Source organism: Hippichthys cyanospilos, chromosome 5, assembly GCF_059441005.1.
Source record: "Hippichthys cyanospilos isolate Australia breed blue-spotted pipefish chromosome 5, RoL_Hcya_1.0, whole genome shotgun sequence".
Taxonomy (NCBI): domain Eukaryota; kingdom Metazoa; phylum Chordata; class Actinopteri; order Syngnathiformes; family Syngnathidae; genus Hippichthys; species Hippichthys cyanospilos.
The window spans coordinates 13,955,787-13,975,949 of record NC_142373.1 but is presented as its reverse complement, the minus strand read 5'-3'; the positions used below and the strand labels follow the sequence as shown (position 1 = coordinate 13,975,949).

At 42.0% G+C, this 20,163-nt stretch overlaps 1 protein-coding gene across 1 annotated transcript in view; it reads right to left on the bottom strand.

Moving 5' to 3' along the window:
* The window catches only part of dnah7 (dynein, axonemal, heavy chain 7), a 48,061-nt gene that overhangs the window by 6,532 nt on the left and 21,366 nt on the right, over positions 1 to 20,163 (bottom strand). The window contains exons 31-58 of the mRNA XM_088414469.1: positions 19,650 to 19,832; positions 19,001 to 19,177; positions 18,767 to 18,898; positions 16,827 to 17,048; positions 16,070 to 16,267; positions 15,762 to 15,917; positions 15,528 to 15,696; positions 15,113 to 15,239; positions 14,819 to 15,038; positions 13,052 to 13,678; positions 12,088 to 12,333; positions 11,772 to 12,001; positions 10,545 to 10,875; positions 9,766 to 10,109; positions 9,295 to 9,475; positions 9,047 to 9,232; positions 8,500 to 8,663; positions 8,170 to 8,324; positions 6,108 to 6,298; positions 5,695 to 5,828; positions 5,169 to 5,504; positions 4,966 to 5,092; positions 4,698 to 4,892; positions 3,297 to 3,389; positions 2,293 to 2,469; positions 1,940 to 2,101; positions 1,653 to 1,853; positions 636 to 797 (exon numbers count right to left, since the gene is read on the bottom strand). Of these exons, the coding sequence (XP_088270595.1) occupies positions 636 to 797; positions 1,653 to 1,853; positions 1,940 to 2,101; positions 2,293 to 2,469; positions 3,297 to 3,389; positions 4,698 to 4,892; positions 4,966 to 5,092; positions 5,169 to 5,504; positions 5,695 to 5,828; positions 6,108 to 6,298; positions 8,170 to 8,324; positions 8,500 to 8,663; positions 9,047 to 9,232; positions 9,295 to 9,475; positions 9,766 to 10,109; positions 10,545 to 10,875; positions 11,772 to 12,001; positions 12,088 to 12,333; positions 13,052 to 13,678; positions 14,819 to 15,038; positions 15,113 to 15,239; positions 15,528 to 15,696; positions 15,762 to 15,917; positions 16,070 to 16,267; positions 16,827 to 17,048; positions 18,767 to 18,898; positions 19,001 to 19,177; positions 19,650 to 19,832 (5,826 nt within the window). The remainder of the gene's footprint in view (positions 1 to 635; positions 798 to 1,652; positions 1,854 to 1,939; positions 2,102 to 2,292; positions 2,470 to 3,296; positions 3,390 to 4,697; positions 4,893 to 4,965; positions 5,093 to 5,168; positions 5,505 to 5,694; positions 5,829 to 6,107; positions 6,299 to 8,169; positions 8,325 to 8,499; positions 8,664 to 9,046; positions 9,233 to 9,294; positions 9,476 to 9,765; positions 10,110 to 10,544; positions 10,876 to 11,771; positions 12,002 to 12,087; positions 12,334 to 13,051; positions 13,679 to 14,818; positions 15,039 to 15,112; positions 15,240 to 15,527; positions 15,697 to 15,761; positions 15,918 to 16,069; positions 16,268 to 16,826; positions 17,049 to 18,766; positions 18,899 to 19,000; positions 19,178 to 19,649; positions 19,833 to 20,163) is intronic.

The following is a 20,163-nucleotide window of genomic DNA, read 5'->3' as shown; positions in this document are numbered from 1 at the left end:
TCCAACACTACATTTGAAAATATAATGAAAATCATGTATAATGAAAATCATGTATCAGGTATAGTATCGAAAGTGAAAAAAATTGTATCGCGACACCCTAGTTTACATTGCGGTCCGGGTTTGTAAAGTATTATTTTATAAAAAGAAGTAATTTGGTGTCGGACAGCGGCTTTGAGAAGCTTTCAAAAGTGGTGATTGCTGAGTTGCTAGTTGTCTCTGAAGTCCTTCTCCTAATATGGAAAAAAAGAATATTATTCCGAAAGTCTGTTCTACATAATAAAGGGTGAACAAAGGCTGCGGCTTTGGCATTTTCTGGAGGCGAACGCTTAAAAATTCAGCAGCACTTGAGAATGAAAATGTCACGTCATTAAAAAAAAATAATACACTGTCACCATGGAAACGGTATAGGACTCGAGCGCTAAGTGTGTAAAAATGTCAAAAGGTATTAGGGAATATTGCTAATGTAAGATCACACGCTGAGAGACTCGTTAGCATACGAACGGGGCCAATACAACCGAACAATCAGGAGGCGGCAAAATTAGATCTTCCTTTCGGTTGGTTCCTTGCTTCGTCAAAACGCTTTCAAAAGGGCACCTGGGAACTGAACATTTCAGTTGTTCCGAGAACATCCCAACCTGATGTTGCTCCAGGAACATATGTAACTGCTGCACAGAGATCCTAAGGTCGGTCTCGTTGAACTCATACGGAATGTTCCATCCCAGAGGTCCAAACTTTCTCCTCTCCTGGGTCAGCGCGTGGAAGAAACACAGGCCGTAGAGGAGTTTCTTGAACACGGCCTGGAAACACACACAGGATCAAGGCCCGGTGGAAGGTGTGGACTGGGCGAGGATGTTTCCACAGCTGAACATGACATCACAGATACACACAGGGGGTTGGAATAGCAGAAAACACCCAGCAAACATAAGCAGTGGGCAGGGGCGTAGTCAGAAAATGATCAGTAAGGGTTTTGTCAAATTGAATCATTGAATACATTTTATTATATACGCTATGTATTTAAATGTGGAGCCAATGCCTCCGGCAATCCAGTGACTCTATTAAGAATATGCAGCTAAGAAAATGAACGGATGAATAAAAGAGGTGGGCGTGGTCACCCCTGGCCATCATGTGGTTCAGGCCCTGCTCGTGTAAAGAAACAACATTATCGTTCCCACTAAGATCAAAAGAACTGTCATTTTTATGGTTCGCCCCCCCCCCTTATAAAAGCTATAGCTTTGTGATATCAAGTGATTCAAAATATTTAATAATTCTCAAAATGTTCCATATTTTAATCACATTTAATCACATTTTTCAACAACTACTTTCGATAAAGCTTGCAACAGATTACTAAAAAAATATATATATTTTTTAAATTCTCAAATTAAAAAGTAATATTTTTTATTCCCAATTCATTGGGTATTATTTTTAAGTGTGATTTTTTTCCAAGAAACCGATTTTTCTGCCGGTGACACTCCTCCTAAAATCGGTTGCTCTATAATTGGTTGCACGTTAGCAGAGTGTCACTGGAAGTAAATACAACTGAACATTGAAAATACAAAGCTTAATGTACATACAAGTAAATACAAAGCCTAATGCTCCTATTTCTCATTAAACAGCCTCTGCATAACGACACAGACACAACCATCGTTCCTCACCGGCTTGCTGGAGCCATCAAACCAATTAGGGTCCGAGATGGGGTCCATCAAGAAGCAACGAACGATATTGGGCCTGAGGCCTTTGGGGGCCTCGTTGGTCATCTTCACACCGTTCTGGAGCACGGCCACCGGGAAGGTGGGCGACGGATAGCTGGTGAGCCACAAACGGAACTCCGGATGCGTGGACTCCGGGTTCAACTCCTGCTCAATGGGACCAAGACAAAAAACAAAGAGAAAATGATTTCTCGATTTGCTGCTGGGACATGGATGGATCCATGCGCGCCAACCTCGCAGACTCTCTCCAACGTGGACATCCAAGATGTAGCCAAATGACAGTTCTGCAGAACCACCCAGGTGCCGTCCGCAATACCCGTCTCGATCATTTTCATGGCGATGGGACCCTGGCCTTGGCCAAGAGAAAGCGACGTCAGCTTGTCCCCCGTAAAGCCCTGAAATACAACCGCCACCAGATTTTCAACTCTTTCAACTGAGCCACTGAGAACTCCATTTTTTCTACTTTTAAATTAAGGACAAAAATGAATAAAAGCTGGTGTACTGTACATCAGGGGTGGCCAGACTTATTCTTTCTCTCCTGCAAAATGATGATAGGAGTGAGCCTGATTTTGTGACATTCGGATACCTTTTCGTGTCCAAACTTGAGCAGGGCCGCCATGGGGTCCGAGCCAGGAGACAGGATGAAGATGAGAGGTGCGCAACAGTGGCTGTCGCCAAAGGTGTTGCTCAGATTGAAGGGCGGAGCCTCAATGAAAGGGCGGCCCAGGCTGTCCGTAACAAACTCCTGCACCATCGGAATGATCTGAGGAGCGTAAAATAAAGTCGGTACTTAGCTAGAGCTTTAGACATCCTTAAGAATAAAAAAATTGTTGATGAATATACTTGTCAAATATCTACCACAGATGTTTAAGTCTAAGGCCAAGTCCAAGTCTGTAGGTTCCAAATCCAAGTCAAGTTTTGGGTGCTTGACCACAACTTCACTAAGAATACCTCTTTTTTTTCATATTTTATGTAATTTCCTTTTTATTTTGCAGTATTTTATTGTTTTATCTCCCAATTTGTCACTTCAAAGCTCATATTTATTACTGACAGTACGTCAGTAGATCTTTGTAAGTACTTTATTCCTTGGGGAGTATTTATTTATTTATTTATTTTTATTCTTGCAAATTGAGTGACATTACTAATATTTCAGTAAATATTTTACAACTGTGGCTCACTTTGTGCTGATTCTTCACATAAAAATCTAATTGTATATCTTTGTTTTAAAAGTGATGTAAGAAAAGATCAAACGGTTCAAGCATTCAATGGTGACAACCCGGTAAAAATGGAACAATATATCTGTCAGTGGCAGTGAATGAGTAGAGCTGGTGTACTGTGCTTGTTAAATACAAAACAGCAAGGAGCTTTTTCACGCTTAATTTGATAGTCACCTGGCTATAAACAGCTTGAAGGCTCTGTTTCAAGAGCTGCTAATTCGACTTGCCAAACTGCTACTTGCTGTGAATTCATTAGAGTTCATTGCCACCAGACAGCACTCGTCTCTTAATGGTTTTGTCGCAGATCAAAAAAAAAAAAAAAACCTCAGAAGTCAGGTCGCTTGTATCTCAAGTGCACAATAGCAACGCTAACCTTATCAGGCCGCAGACATCGGATCACAAGCATCCTCTGAAACTGACTCAGCTTCTCTTGCCAGTCATTGGGAAGCGGAGTCTGGTGGGGGTCCTATACATGGCAAAAAAGACCAAACACATGAATTGTCTCCTGTGAGAATTGCGTCAATTCAAGGGATTCCATCTAAGTGTCCATCCTTCCACATTTTTCCAATCCTTTCCTGCTATATGGATTATTGATAGATTATCGGCCGGGCATTTTTACCAACATCCGGCCTTTCGATCTGATCTAATAGATCTAATGACTCAATTGAAAAGTTCGCCAAAAGTTATTGGGACTTACACACATATGGGAGAATATGGTCCTTGTTGTGCAACTTACTTGCAATTGGAATCAATTTATTTACAAGCTATACATCTTTTTTTTTTTTAAATATGCGGTTGGTTATTTTTATTGAGCTGCTATAAGACGAATCATTGCAATTAAAGCAAAGAAAAGGGGAGGTAATTCGTCATGTGCGCAGGAGTGTCGAGGCCAAGGGAGAGAAATGTAAATATGTTGTGGAGGGCGGGAAAAAAAGCAAAGCTAAACAGGGGGAGAAAAAGAAGGCACTGACTGGCTAAAAGGCAAGAACCACGGCATTCATTTGTAGAAAAAAAAAAAACGCGGACGCTGGAGCTAGTGAGCAAAGCTTTGCAAGACGTTTTGGAATGATCTCCCTTTTCGACTCCCTGGGAAATTGCGAGTGCAGTGTGAACTTGACTCAACAGCTGTTCTGGCAACTGAGACCCAATCCATGTAAATTCTGCAACTGGAACAAACTGGATTTAATTAGATAGAAGTGTAGCGGCTTAGTGTGTTGATTATAAATCAAAGCGCGCGTGTGTGTGTGTTTGTGTGTGTGCGCCTGTGTGTGTTTGTGCGCCTCTCATATCGATTTAACAGCTGTTCGCACATCCAAATAGCATGGGTGCTTCCAGCAAAATAGGGAATGAAAAGATTTAATTAGATAAAGTTGCACTTCCTTTATCATTTAAGTGGAATCTTACAGGCTAACTTTTTTTTTTTTTACCCCAATAAATGTCTTTACAATAATATGTTCTATGAAGCAACACAAGTATGCCCAAATTTTCAGCATTTTCAGTGACATTCACAAGGTGAGCCGTGATTGGTCGTTTTTCAGTCGACAACAACCGGTCACGCCAGGATGTGGATAAAAACAGGCCGACTATATTGCGCAATTCATATTCCCGAAAACCATTATTAACTCATTCACTGCCAGAACAGTAAAAGTGGATCTTCGAAGTCTGTAGCCGTCATTGGCAGTGAATGAGTTAATCAGAAAGTCATTTTTACACTAGTGGGGGCACACTGAACATCATCAACATCAGATGGAAGTCATCAGGAGATGCCACTCACCGGACTGTCGTAAACCTCTTTCCATATATTCCTGTTTTGGGTCATATCCCTGCGTAAGCCTTTGAAGGGGTCAATGGCGTCCAGGCGGCAAAACTCGTCCCAAGATTGTTTGGGAAGCCACGTGCACGGGTTGGAGTAGGGGTTGTCCAGCCCCACGCCGCCCGTCAACAGGAAGTGCCAGTGATCCTCGTTGACCTATGGTATCTAATTAGTCTACATGCCGTGTAGGTGACTGTGGCAAATGTTTGCAACGTGTGTGTTTTGTTACCATCTTTCTATGCATCAACAGACTGACACAGAGGCAGAAGGAGAAGAGCAGCTTGTCTTTCTCAAAAAGCGAGCGGCACACGTTGACGTAGAGCGAGTAAGTGAAGTGATCCCTCAGAATAATCAGCCTAAAGAACACAGGACACGCCATTCAGAAGGACAAGACAATTTCCGGTTTTCCGGGTGAGTGATTTGGGAGCTCACCGCTCCTCCAAGTCGTCGCTCTTGTCAGAGTTGTCAATGGAGCCTATGAAGAGGTTGATGAACCAGGTGAGGGAGTACTGGTACATGGGCTCGATGTTGGCCAGGTCGGCGATGGCGAAGAAAAGGATGGCCGAGTGGATGGCGATGGGCTTGTAGCCCAGGCGAGTCTCGTCGATCTTCACCTCGGTTACCTCGGCCACGGCCTGCTTCTCCGTGATTTCGTTGGCCAGCACCTTGGACTGCGACAAGATGGTCACGGCCGTTTCGTCCTCAAGGATGTTGCCCTCGGACGAGGACAGCACCTGCAGAATTTTGTCCTCGATTTCCTTCAGTTGCCTGACAAGAAAAGGCAAGTGGCCCATCAAATGTTAAATGCATCATTTCGACAAATATAACACATGTATTAAATAATCAGTATTCGCTCAGAGTGTGGTAAGAAAGTTTTGGAATGTTGACTGTATGTTTGTTGAAGACAAGAGATTTATGTGCAAGAAGAACAGAACTATTGGGTTTGGCATCAGTGTACCGTTTGTTCTCAGCTCCCTGAAGTATGAGAGCCTGCTTCTCCTCCTCAAGGTCGGGTCGCTCGCGGGCCACCACGATGCCCAGCAGCTGGTCCTGAATGCCCTCCGGGGTGATCATGAAGTTTAGCAGGGTGACCTACAGCGCAGGGATAGCCCACAATAGGATCAGGGATTATCAGTTATAAACATAGAGAATGATTTGAGACTGAAAGGATATGAAAATTCAATTCAACTATCACCGCTAAAATAATCAAAATAACATTTTCCATGAACATGATACTCCCGTGTTAACGTAAAGAAATGAAACCATCGCAACATTTTTTTTTTACGTACAGTAACTTCGCCTTTAAAGTGACTTGAAAACAGCGGTGGCAATGAAATCAACACACACATTTGAAAGTAAATCTTAATTAACCTTGACAGAAGTCTCGGGCAGGTAGTGCGGGTTGCGCAGCTTGGTGGTGATATAAAAGCGGAAGTTGGGCGAGTATTCAAAGGTGCTGTCTCCCAGGCGGATGCAGATGGCGCCGCCTTGTTTAAAAGTCTGCCTGAGCAGAAGAGGCTCCAGGATGGGGTCCAACTCTTCACCGACATTCTCCAACAGGACTACAAGAGAAAATGGTCACTACTGAAAAGACGGTCAAACCAAAACAGCCAACCGAAAAAGTTTTACAATAATATGCTCTCTGAATCACAAGTCCAAACACAGCATCCTGATGAACACCGCATTCGTGAAATATAAGTTTATTAGCAAAATCCACCGGCAGCCATTTAGCCACTGTTTATTACCTGAGAATAACATCACACTTTTCAGGGCTCAGGTAACAACCAATCACAGTGTGCGTACCACAGGTTATGAGCCTGCAAGATTGTATCGGGGTCCTTCATGGGCTCTGTGCATACTAATGACATCACCCTAAACCATTGTGTAATGTCAGGGCTATTTTTGTAACTTTTATGTTTAAATAAGAAAAACCTAAGTGAAAATGCTGTTACCTGGAGGAGTATTTTAGGATAGCAGGATCAGTTTCTAAAACTTTTGGATCATTGCATACGGGCCTGGGTCAAATTGACCCACAAGCCAATGCATCACATAAGTAAGTGCTGCCCTTGTTATTTTTGAGTGGATTTCAAATTTGAAAAAAACAACAACAACAAAAAAAACAAGTTTTTGACACTTCCACATTTGCATGCAACCCTATGAGCCATTTTGACCCAGAGACATTATTGCTGTTTTGGAAAAATAAATATCTTATTTCACTGCAACCCTCCAGGCCATATTGACCCAGCGGCATCACTGATGTTTTTGAAAAAAAATGAACACATTATTAAACAATAAATATTATAATATGTAAATATAGGATTTGTGTCATAGACATTTCTGGCACATTTGGGTGCTTCTTTACAAAATAGTATTGTTGTTTGTAATTTGGAATAGAAAAGTCTTGCCAAAGTTTCATTGCCAGCTTCACATTCGTGCGCAATAATGAGAAATCAGCAGAACAAAATAAATTATTACAAATGCTTCCCATCAGATGAATATTCATGTGGCTCCCTATTGAGTATGATAATGCATTTCTCGTGTTGGGAACATTAACACTATCTATAAATGGCGGCGTGCCTGGAGGTGGCCCGCTAAGATTTTTAATTGCTGTTCAAAGATCAGTGAAGTTTATGAGCTTTGCCACACTGGAACAAGTAGTCAGCCCATAGTAACTCTTCATATGTCTTTCTTCACCTCACTTATTTTGGAAAATATCTGTAAAAAGACATTGGCTGCCGCATGAACTGCAGTAAATTTTAAAAGTGAAAAGGACGGATATTCAAATGAAATGACAAGAGTGTTTTGAGCTTGAAATGCCTTAATATCATCAACCCCAAAAAGTTATTTCCACAAACATTAATGATAACCAGTCTCAGCACGATATAATGACTAATACCAATAATTAAGCACCAAAGTTCGCTCATTCTGCCCATTTCAGGGGGACGCCATTTTGCTTGTTATCTACTGTTGCACAGGGCTCAGGTAATGGAATTCTATTTGATTCTATTTTTCATATGTATTTGATATCAGCCATGATACGTATTTAATATGCACCAATCAGAACAGTGCAGCCAATTTCATTCTATACCATCTGTTCAATAACAATAAAATATTCTATTCTAACTTATTTGGGTAGGTATCTCTGATTTGAAATGGCCTTGCAGGTTCTATTTCATTTTAGTTTTTAAAGGCCGGGATTAAAAGACTATAGATAATTCACGTTAATATGCAAGGGTCAACCAACGCAATAAATCCTGGAGCTAAGAGGCATATTTAATCAATCAAAAGAGCACCGCAACCCTTCAATGAAGTCTCACGTTTGGAGAGAACATGCCAAGGAAAAACAAGTTCAAGTGGAAAGCCGCAGCAGACGATGAAAGCGAAGCCGCGGGTGGCCGACGCCCGCCAAAGGGCGTCCAACACATGCTCTCACCTGGAGTTCCGAACTGGATGCAGTTCTCCAGCGTCCGAACAAAGCCCGGATCACTCAATTTAATGACTGCCAGGCTGTTCGCCTTCTCCATGTTTTTGATCCATTTGTTGGCCTGGCCCTGCGGATCGATCATCAGGGGCCACCGCCTGGCGTTGCTGTACATGGAAAATGCTAACATATTGAATATCAATCCGGGAACAACATATTGTAAATGCAATCATGTTAGTTTGACGGAAGGGTAAATGGCAGAAATGTGAGCGTGCAGAGTTTGTCTGCTTAGATGTGGCCCCGCCTGTCACCTCCTGAGGACTCCCCCTTTTGGATACTCACGAAATGATGATGCCATTATCAATGGAGAAGCCGTCAGTCGGGAGGCCAGCGATGGTCCAGGCCCGAATTTTGACTTGCTCCCCCAGAGAAGCCGTTAAAGAAATGCTGGCTGAGGAGGGGATCTGTTTTTCTTTACATTGATCGGTCCACTCCTCGATCTGCTCCTGCGTAAAAAAACGCACACATTTCTTTGTGTCATCTACACATACATAAAGTCTCGTTTTCATCGGATCAAGTGCATCTGTTGTTAGTGCCCTTCGGAAGAAACACAGTTGTTAAAAGTCCCCCGTAAAGTTTAAAACATCATGATAGGGGAGAGATCTGGGATTTTTGTCCTTCTGACTTGTCTTTCTATCCTATTACGAAGAACATGTCCACCCAGTTTTGTGTTGAACGGTGAACGGATCTAAACTAACTCACCTCAAAGTTGCCGCTTCAAACCAAAATATCGACTTTCCGTTAAATTTTCTGCATGGGCCATTAAGACATTTTCACGTGCCGTAGTGTACCACTGTATGTTTGAGGTTCGTTTTAGGTGGCCGTCTACCTGTCTGAAACTGGAGGTAAATGCTCCCAGGTAAGCCACGATGCCAGACGAGATGAGGATATCCCCAGTCAGGTTTTCGTAGAGTTTTCCCAGATTGAGTGCCATCTCGTTCCAACGCGACTTCTCTCCGCCGAGGCCACCGATCAGTTGCGTGGCGCGCTCTAGTTTCTTCTTGCACAGATCAACCTGGAGGAAAATTTACTGAGCAAAGAAGCCATTGTGTTTGCTGACACGTTGAAATTAGGAACCTGATTCTCCAGTTCAAGTTTCTTCTTTTTGTTGGAGTCCAGAATCTGATTGAGCTTGGCCACTTGGTCCTGTACTTCTTTGAGGGCTGCTTGCTTCTTCTGCAGGGCCGACATGGCCACCTCGAGCTCTGACTCGGCCTGGGCCAACTTCTGCTTCTTGGGAGCCACCACCTTGGCCACACTGCGGGACACACGTCTCACACGTCATTTTCTCATGCTTAAATTCCAAATTCCAATCATGCAAAGACAAGGGGAAGGCAAGCAGGGATATAAATATGGATGAATTGGCAGATTTTTTAAGCCTTTGAGATTCCATGTTCAAGTCAACTAAGGGCCCGATTATGGAATATCTTAGAGGTATAACGGTCATGAGTATTGGTTTTTATCTGTCTACATCAAAACTAGGGCTCAACAGATACAATTTTTGTTAGGCTGAAAAAAAATCGTTGAGCAAGATTTTCAAACACGCACCCGTCATATTTGTCCATGGCGCAGACCCACTTGCACAGGCCCTCTGCAGCAGTGGACGCCGTCCGGATCTTCTCGGGTACGAAATCTGGGTTGCTGATGTACCTATCTCGGATGACGGCCATGATGTTGGCGGGGATGTTGTCCTTGTCGAATTCACGCAAGCTCTGCAAGAACTTCAGGTCGCCCAGGAGTTTTTTGGCAGGTCCCCAGTAGTCTTCCACTTTTTTGCCGCTTCCAGGGTCGGCAACACGGTCGGGCTTGATCTTTTTCAGAATGCAAATTGCCTCCATGACAAGCTTGACGCCACTGGGCGGGCTTTTCATTGACTTGACCAGAGTGATGTCCTAAAGACAAAGATGTCAGGTCTTACGTTTGGTCAGGACGGCATAAGCAAAGGCGGGGAAGCCTTTTGTTACTGGAATCCTTCAAAAGAGCATATCTTATAAAAAGTCAATTGTTTAATAAAATTTTTACATGCAAACTGATGGATCACACATATTTGCGTTTTATATAGTAAAGTTACTGGAAGTTCTAAAAAAAAATGCTTTATTTTGATCTCTTTATCAGTATTTAATTGTTAAATGTGCCTAATATATTTATATTTAATGCAAAATAAATTATTTTAATCTAATAAAAAATACATATGTTTTCTCAATTACCTGAACCCTAAGCAACGGCAGGTGGCAAAATGGCCACCCTGTGAGATCGGAATGCCGTGTTTTTAGGGGTGCATAGGACCGAAATGTGTGCAAAATGGGACGCAAGCAAGTGGAGCATACATTCTGCGTGAGCGTATCCAGCGCCGACAACGCCGCCTCCAAGATGGGCATGGTGACGGCCAGGTCAGCGTCGCACTCCTCCTTGATGGCCCGGGCGGCCATGGCCTGCTCATTGGTCACGGCTTCATCCATCTTCACCACTTTCTCCGTCTCGGCCGCCTCGGCCGACTCGCGCTCCACCTGGACCACCATCTCGTCCACCTTCTTGCACGTCTCGATCAGCTGCGGCTGCAGTGCCTCCAGCTCCACCTGCATGGTGGCCACCTGGGACGCCGCCGACTCCAGCTTCTCCAGACCCACCACGTAGCGGTTCTTCTGCATCATCACTTCACTGGGCAGAAGGACGAGCATGGAATAAAAAAAATAAATAAAAAATCAATAAGTTAGTAAAAATATCTTATGTCATTTGAAGTATCAATGAGATGAGGCCAACTGTTCAATTGTTTTTGAGTGGTGAAAAACGACTAAATAAAGTGGAATAACACGGTTGCAGAAGTGTGCACACCCTATCAAACTGTGGTTGCAGCCCTGTTCAGAATATATCACAAACATGCACGGCATGTTTATTTCAGCACACAACTATTGCAGTCATATACTTTGAAGGCAGAATATGGACTTTCGTGGGAATTCTGACTATTGTCATGATTCGGGCTTTAAAGTAAGAATGATGATTTTTATGTCAAAATTCTGATTTTGATTTTAGCAGGGATTCGTACTTTAAAGCAGTGCTTCAGCACTTTGGAAACCTTAAAATTGGGCTATATAAATAAAGTGGAGGACAATTCTCCATTGTTAATTCTGAGAATAATGTCAGAATTCTCGGTATTGCAATTTTGACTTTAGTGAGAATTCTCATGTTGGAATTGAGAATGAAGTAAAAATTCTCACTTTGAAGTCAAAATAATGACTTGAGGAAATTCTGAGAATAGAAAATTTACAATTTAGAGTCAAACCTTTGATATGAAATTGGAAATTCAGAGAAAAAAAGTGTTAATTCTTAGAAAAGTCTGAAACTGGCCAACTTAATCCTGTTAAGTACCTTTTAAAATTGCGACCAGACTTTTTGTGTGTGTGTGTGTGTGTGTGTGTGTGTGTGTGTGTGTGTGTGTGTGTGTGTGTCCCAACCCCAACCCTAAACCTACCAACCCACCCACCCCACTTCACCAGGTAAACGTGCTACTTTTGAAAAATGGCATTCAAGGATTGGCAGCCAGAATGCGACCTTACGATCGTTTGGCCTTGAGCAAAGTCTTGAACGTGGAGATGAGCTCCAGGTAGGATGTAGGAGTGACGTAGTTGTGGCGCTGCAGCTCGTCCATGAAGCGGGTGGACATGTGAATGGTGGAGGTGTGGAAAGTCTTGCACATGTCAATGCAGCCCGCCCGGTGTTCGTCCGACATCTCCACGTCCTCCAAGAAGCGGCAGGCCACCGCCTGCAGGGCGTCCTCCGGCCAAGTCTGCACGCGGGAGAGGGGCGCAATCAGAATCCCATACTTTTGCTTTGATTTATTCCAAAAATGAAGAAACAGTGTGCAAACAGTACCTGGAACCAGTTAATGGTGCAGCAATTGATGAGGGCCGGGAAGCGCCTGAGCCGGTTCCTGAAGGCGTCTCCGATGGGACTCATGGCTAAAACGATGTGCATCTGCGAGCGGCAGCGCTCCACAAACATGTTGAAGAGCTGCAAGTTGCTGCCGTCCGTCTGCTTGTCCCGTTCTCGCTGACGGTCCAGAACCCGCATTTTCTCAATCACTTCTTGTTTCTCGTCCACGGCAAACAGGTTCGGCACCTGAGAAAACCACCCGGCGTCAACTCGTCTGACATTTTTGTTTTTTTTTTGCAGAAGCAGAAGAAGAAGAATTAAAAATGAAACAAAAACAAGAAAAATATAAAAAAATACAATAAAAATAAAAAAAGAGCAAGGCTAGGTTAAGATTGTTGTGCAGCTAAAATTGAAAATGAAGTATTATTGTAAAGATATGTATATCACATACATATATCAAACTAAAGACTCACATTCATATACATGTATGTATATTATGTATATGTTAGGGCTCTCAAAGTTAGAGCATTAACTTTGGATATTAATTTACATTCTATAAAGTGTTTTAAAAAAGTAACTGTTTACTCAGTTGTATTTCTTCCCTTACGCATCTGAACTCCTAACTTTGCAACCAAACAAAGAAGAGAATCAGGAGCACAAAGACAGACAAAAGTGAATGTTTACATAGGTTACATTTTTTTTTTCTTTTTAAAAGTAGCTCAACAGCTTTCATTAAGGAAAAAAAAAGAAAGAAATGTGCGGACTTTATGGTTAATGAAGTGGACAGTATAAGTGAAAAGTTTTGAGAATTGTTTTGATGAGAAGATAACAAAAAAATATAAATTATAAAATGTTTTTAACAGTTTTATTTTACAGGAAAATAATCCTATTGAAGGCTCAAAGAAAGCTATTACTGGATGGCGGGTTCAAGCTCCACCCACTGAGACAAACCCCGCCCACTTACCTCGCCCGTGTTGAGCATATTGCCAATGTCCTCCAGAAAGGACTCCATTTTGATCTGAGTGTCAGTGAAGAGGAAGACGCCGTGAGCTTCACCCGACGTGGACCTGGTCATGATCAACTTCAGGTCGTCGTGCCACTCCACCATGCCGTAGGTCTTGGAGATCTCCACCTGGAAGAGCTCCGCCTCCGCCATGTGGGCGGCCAAGCGTGTCAGAGACTGCCGCCCGCTGCCACCCACACCCACCAAAAGGGCATGTCCGCTGGGCTGCTTCAGGATGCGGGAGATGCGGGAGACGTGCTCGATGGCGAAGCGGAAGAGCACCAGGTTCATGGGCGTCTTGCTGATGGTGTTGTACTCGTCCAGGTGGGACTCCACCACTTGGCGGAGCAGGTCCAGATCCAGCACCTCGCGGTAGCTGCGGTCGTCGCCCTTGGGGTCATGGAAGTCGCAGAACATCAAGCTGCGCAGGTCGTCCTCGTTGACCACTCCGTCCTGGTCCTGATCCAGGTTCTCAAAGAGCTTATTGAAGTCCACCTCCATGTGAGCTTTGAACACCTCGTGGAGATAGCCCACCAGCCAAGTACGATCCGAGTCTTGGACAAGACGGTCGTAGTAAACCCTCAAGACCTGAAGGACCATCAAGGTAGACATCGGACAGTGGTTGTCAACCTAATTTCAATGATGTTTCCCTTGTGAAACATTTTTTTCAACATGGTCGGGTATATAAAAGGTTTTCTCTTTCCTAGTGGGAGCTGTGCAAAATATAATTGAGAAGCACTGCTCTAGACATTTTATTCAGCAATTACTGAATATAGTTCATGTACATTCATCTGTGTGTGTTTCTTTTTATCCGCTGCAAAATTGCATCACTAATGAAAACGTGTCCTTATAAAGCGTCAAAATATAAAGCAGTCTCGATAACACAAATTAATAATACGATAAACATACAGTTAGTACACAGTATATGTTTGAGGATACAGAGAAGTCCTAATATATGAAAAATAAAATGAGCTAGAGTCCATGAGTTATTAATGGTACAATTCAATTTTTAACTTTTAAGTTGAAAATAAGGTGTACTACTCCTGTCACCAACGTCCAACATATGAACATCCAGTCGGAAAGGGACTTGAAATGTGACCCACGCTGACAAAGATTTGCATGTTGGTAGATAAGGTTTCATGTAAATTACAATATACTGTAGATCGAATAGGAAAATGATCATTTTTGAAATTTCCCCAAAAATACCCTCCTTAAGTTTTCTATTTTCATTTCTTAACGGCTTAAAGGTTGCTAGCGTGCCCCAGAAAAGCTGTCTTTAAACAGTTCCTGAAAGTTTGAGGTTAATACAATATCTTTCGTTGCTTAGGAACTTAGAAACATGTACAGTATCTGCCGAAACTTAAAACATGTTTTGTAAAAACTGCTGCAACTTTGCCCATTTTGCATTACCTCTATGTATTATATAACATTTCAAAGGAAATTGAGAATTAGACCATATAAGGAACTCATTTTTAAAAAAAATTTTAACACGCGAGGACCCTTTTGCAAGAGCCTGACACAAATATTTATTTTTTATGATGCATTAAAAAAATTGGAATTAAATAATACATTAGATCTGCTACCTGTTCAAATGTCACATCACCGCTGAAGTGCTTGCACGTACCTCCTTTTGAGAAACACTTAGACAGGAGATGGATATGGTGGCTTTGCAAAAGGACCAGACCTGACTGACTGACTTTGGACATTCCCTTTTTCGCCGTGTCTTACCTCATGCACCCAGAGACGTTTGATAATGGCCGGCTCCTCAGCGGTTTCGGGGCGCGACAGGCAGATGCCCTGGATGACGCGAGAAATGTCACGAAGGTTGAACAAGTAATGGGACTTTTGCGGTGTGGGCAGCAGGTTTTTGGTGGCTTCCTTGTACACTGATATGGTGCCTTTCACAATCTGAGGGGTCAGGGTTGCAAATGCCTTAGGGAACGAAAACCTGGAAAGGCAAAAAATGGGGAATTGATGGGAGCATTGCAACTATTCATTCTGAAACATGATGTGCGCTGTTACCGTATGGTAAAATGCCAGTGTATGATCCTGGAGAAGATGGTATACATAGTCTTCTCATCAAAATCGTTAATGGTAAGCATGTTGAAGTGCCGCAGGTAACGCGGCGTCACTGGGTTTCTGCCTCCGCCTGGGGAAGGAGTCAAACAAGCCCAGAAGGTTATTATTAGTCATTCATTTTCACTTATTGGCTAACATTTCAGTTAGTATCGATCAAATGATAACTAAGCAATTTACTTTATTTAGCTCCTTGTTTCACATTTTTGATCAATGGAAAGCGTTTGAATTTCAAATTGTCCAGCTTATTCAAGACATCTTTGAACTTTATTCACACTCAAAATATTTTTTTTAGTATTCCACAAGTTCCCAATTCAGACATTTTACATGGAAACATGTAGATGGAACATGTAGAACTCACCAGGCGGCCCCATGGCACACATGACCTGAATATCCACCAGTTTAATCATGGAGCAGTCCTTCAAGTCATACCAGTTCCAATGGTCCAGCCACTGGCGCAACAGTTCTACGGGCGGCTGGGCACCGTACACTTCCCTGGCGGGCATGTTCACGTCATCCACAAACACCACCTGATCATATACATTTGTAAATAAGACGGCTCCTTTACTAGCAAAGACAGCGTGTCATGTGCTACCATTTTCTGCCCCATGGGAGGACCGAAGACTCCTTTGCGTCGCTTGTCCAGCTTGGACATGATAATATTTTGAGTCTGGGCAGCTGTGGTCTGGGCTGAGAAGTTGATAAACAATGGGTTGTACACCTCCTTGTCTACATGATTCAGCAAGAAGTCCTGCGAGGGGGAAAGCAAACATGAAATACAGACAATAAATAGACAAACTACAATTGAAAGACATTGATTTTATAACGTGTCGAAAGTGCAACCTGTCGTCTGAGGTATTCACACATCATTCCTAATAAGAAATGCTCAAAGAGAGTACTTACGGTGATGTAAACACTCTTGCCGGTCCCGGTGGGGCCAATGAAAATGGTGGGCTTCTGATTGGTGACCAGAAGCCTCATGAGCGCCATGTAGCGCACCGTGTTCTCAGTGGGCACGATGATCTCGTTGAACTCCATGTCCTTGGAGAGAGGCCGGGCACTCTTCAGCTCCTCCGTCCATGGCTCCCATCTCCCTGGGCCCTGAAGGAGTTTGGCCAATTAGATACGTTTTGTCTTTATGTTTGTGGACACCGCACACATACAATAGTCAACACCAAAGACATGCTAAGGTGCTCACACCTGATTTAGCATACAGCTCATTTTTATCTGTACAATCAATAGTAAGTATAATAGTACGGTAGAATGAAGAAATTATTTAACTCATTCCGTCCCAAAGTCGCATTTTTACGTAGTTTAAGAGTCCAGACACTTATCTAGTACTTATCGCCTAAAGTAATTGATGAGTTTATTACTTAATGATCTAATGTAACTTAGTAAAGAGGTAAACCTAAAGTAATCAGTTTTACTGACTTACCATTCACACGTTTTGCCCCTACAGTAATCGATTACTTTAGTACTTAATACCTAAACCAATCGATTAATCATCTGTTGTCTGAATCCTTTTTCTATCTTTAGCACTTTTAGTACCACCATGTAGCAAAAGGGCACGCACACCTGGTGAGTGAGTTAAGATTGACTTTTTTGTTGATGTTTTTTTTTTTCAATTGAGTATGAATTATCCACCAACATTAGGACTAACCTCTTTAATGAAGCGGTACTGGTAGACCGTGTCCTCGGTAGGCAGTGGCACCGTCAACTGCTTTGTGGGTGGCCCTGCCGTGGTCAGGATGGCGTGGGACAAGCGCGTCTCTTCGCTAAGAGGACCGGTCAGGATCTCCCTCAGCATGTGGTCGAATTTGAGGCGCCCCGCATCGTTGCAACTGGCGCCCACCGACCAAACCAGGCAGAAGACGAAGATGCCCTGTGTGAGATGAATCACTGATTAGGACCACTTGGAGCTCTTGCCATCTTGATTTAAGGAAGACAGCTATTTATTTTGGCCATTTTCAGGGATAAAAAAATAATAATAATTCAGCCCTCCAAGCCAGGTGAATTTCTAGAAAAATGAAATTCGGTGGACATGTTTATTAAAAGTAGACACACACAAAAAAAGTCTCAAAATCTGGTAAAAAAAACAAAACAATGTTGTGTTGATTAGACACAACATTTTACCAGAATTTCAATCATTTCCTCGGTTCTTCAAAAACCTTTCGCTGACAAAGCCAGTTTAATTTCACAGTATATAGTTTGGTGGACATGTGTATCATGAGTAGTAGAAACAAAAACAAAAATCTCAGCAAAGTGATGCTACAATAGCCATAGCAAAGCTGATATTGATTCGAGGCAGAGAGCTAACATCATTTTGGCCATTTCAAGGGTCCTTAAAAAATCTAAATCACCCCCTGAAGTGATTAAAGTTTATTTGGATTGAAAGCTTTTGGGGGCATTTCCATTCGTGGGATGTCAATTATTAACCTCACTTGAAACTGCATTTCATCACGAAGAGAAAAAAAATGCATAAAAGGCATCCTATGTTACTGTCGAGTTTCCGACTTAGCACATAAATGTGCAACCACAAAACACTGCAGAATTAACTTCCAAAGAGCTGTAATAAAGTCAAAGTTTACTATCCTTGCACAAATTAGCATATTACAGTATTAATAGGATAAATGTTCCAAGCAGTACGCAGTCATTAAAACCTGAAACAAGCGGAGACGTCTTTGTTGTGCAGAGAGAAAAGAACAGCAGGAATTCTGGGGGAACTGCAAATGACTTTCGAGTCTCGTGTTAGTTCCTGCTGTTAAAAGGTTGATTAATTGAACGCTTATAATGACAATGAACGGCTTGGGAGCACAGGAGCTTCTTGTACTGACATGCGCTGTGAGGGCAGGAACAGCAGTGCTTGAAAGTCATGATAATATGGAAAAAATATAGATTTCTGGCTCACGCAGGGAGTGGAAGAAAGGGCTCAGCTACCTAAATAGTAACTCCAACAGTGCCTGTGCAAATATTCCAACACAAAATTGAAGTAAACGAAAAGCTATTTTTTTTTTGTTTTGTTCAAGATTGCCTTGCTTAAAGAAAAAAAAAATGCCTTCAAGGTATAAGCACAAAAAAATGAATCACTTTCCTCAAAAAAAAGTTCTGAGTGGAATCATTATGATGATTGCATTAGGGCATTTATAGGAGTAAGTCAGTAACGGATTTGAATGCATTTTTATTTTTTGAGCAATATTTACCAATAATAATAATAATAATAATAATCTTAATAATAGGAACAATAATAATGCACACAATAATTGGTCCTAATTATAAAATTGCTTAAATAATTAATGGACGTACTAGTATATTTTATTTTTTGTTCAAAATATGTATTTCCCCTTAAAAAAAGTTTCAAATTTGAATAAATGAGATTATTGTTTTACATTTTATACATTTAACACGTTGTTTTTTTGGAGTAATGAGTTGTTATACAAATCCACACTTTACCCAAAGTACAGCTGATGTGGTCTTGTGTAGATGCCGATTGAAATGTTTGTGTTAAACTTGACAAGATATATGTCCTTTAACGCTAAATCTTTTGACCAGTCCATAATCAGATGCTCATACTGTAGGTGTTTTGATCATGACCGTACAAACCTCCAACCACGAGCAGACGTCATTGTCATTGATGCGCTTCATCACACCTGGATCATGAAACTCCTCCATCATGCAATCCATTAAATTCATCAAGGACTTGACCAGATTGCTGTCGGAAGTAGGCGACAACTCCTGAAATCAAAGTGACTGCCGTTTGATTACGCTGAACGACTAATAAAAAAATAAAGCAATCTTAGATGACTACAATTGAGTCAAGTTTCTATTTTACGGCACCGTTGTAGCTTTGCGAATGAGCTCCAGGCAAGGTGGTAGTATGCGTTCGAAGAGGCCCCCGATGAGCTCTTTGTGGGCCGCCGTGACTGTGGAGGGCATGACGTTGAACCAGGACACCATCAGAGGATGCCAGCCCAGCATGTGTGGCTCCATGTAGATCATTCCGCAACGAGACACCTGCAAAATGTTAAGCATTTTGACAAAATCAGGCTTACGTCTCTGAAAATGGAAATTGACATGTTGCTAAATGTAATTCTACCCTTAAATTATAAGAATACATGGAGGAAAATGTGTTTATATGAGATTTTATATATATATATATATATATATATATATATATATATATATATATATATATATATATATATATATATATATATATATATATATATATAATGCGTAGCGTTGCGTGCTTGACTTCGCGCATCTGCGTTACCCGATGTAACTTTCAGCCATGACAACAACCGAGCCTGAGCTGAACATTTTTTTTCCTGCAAAGTAGCTCCAAGATGTGCCGTGGCTTGAAGCGCACTTAAATATGGTGTAAGATGATAAAAATGTACCTGCACCTCTGAGATATTTATAACTGGGATTCGAATTTACAACAATTCAGAACCGATTTAAAACATCTCAAAATCGATATTCTCACAGTCGCCGGAGATGCCACTTCCAGGTCCATGGGTTCAAAGATAAGACTCATTTGGGGGGACATCTGAATGATCTCGCCACTCATCAGACACAGCTTCTTGTTGTCATCCAACACTGTGTTCATGTTTTCGATCCACACCGCATCCACTGGCCCGTCGAAGATCAGCCACTTTCTGTCTGGGGTCTGAAGAAAAGAAAAACAGACACACACAAGTACCACAAAATTAGTGGGAAGAAGGTGTTGTGTTTATTGGTTTCGGTGAGTCAAAAGTCAGAACTGAATGTGTTTGCTGAAGTCATGTACAGCTAGTTATCTTTACAACGTTTAACTGAGATGTTAAATAAACTATTAATAACTAGCTCAAGAAATGGGAATCACAGAACTATAACTCTTTAAAAGGCAAGTTAACACAAAAAAGTTCTTTACACTCATATGCCGTATGCGCCTCTACTACATAGCATTCTGATTATTATAGCCTGTGTGGAATAATGGGGCGGCCATTTTGCAACATGGT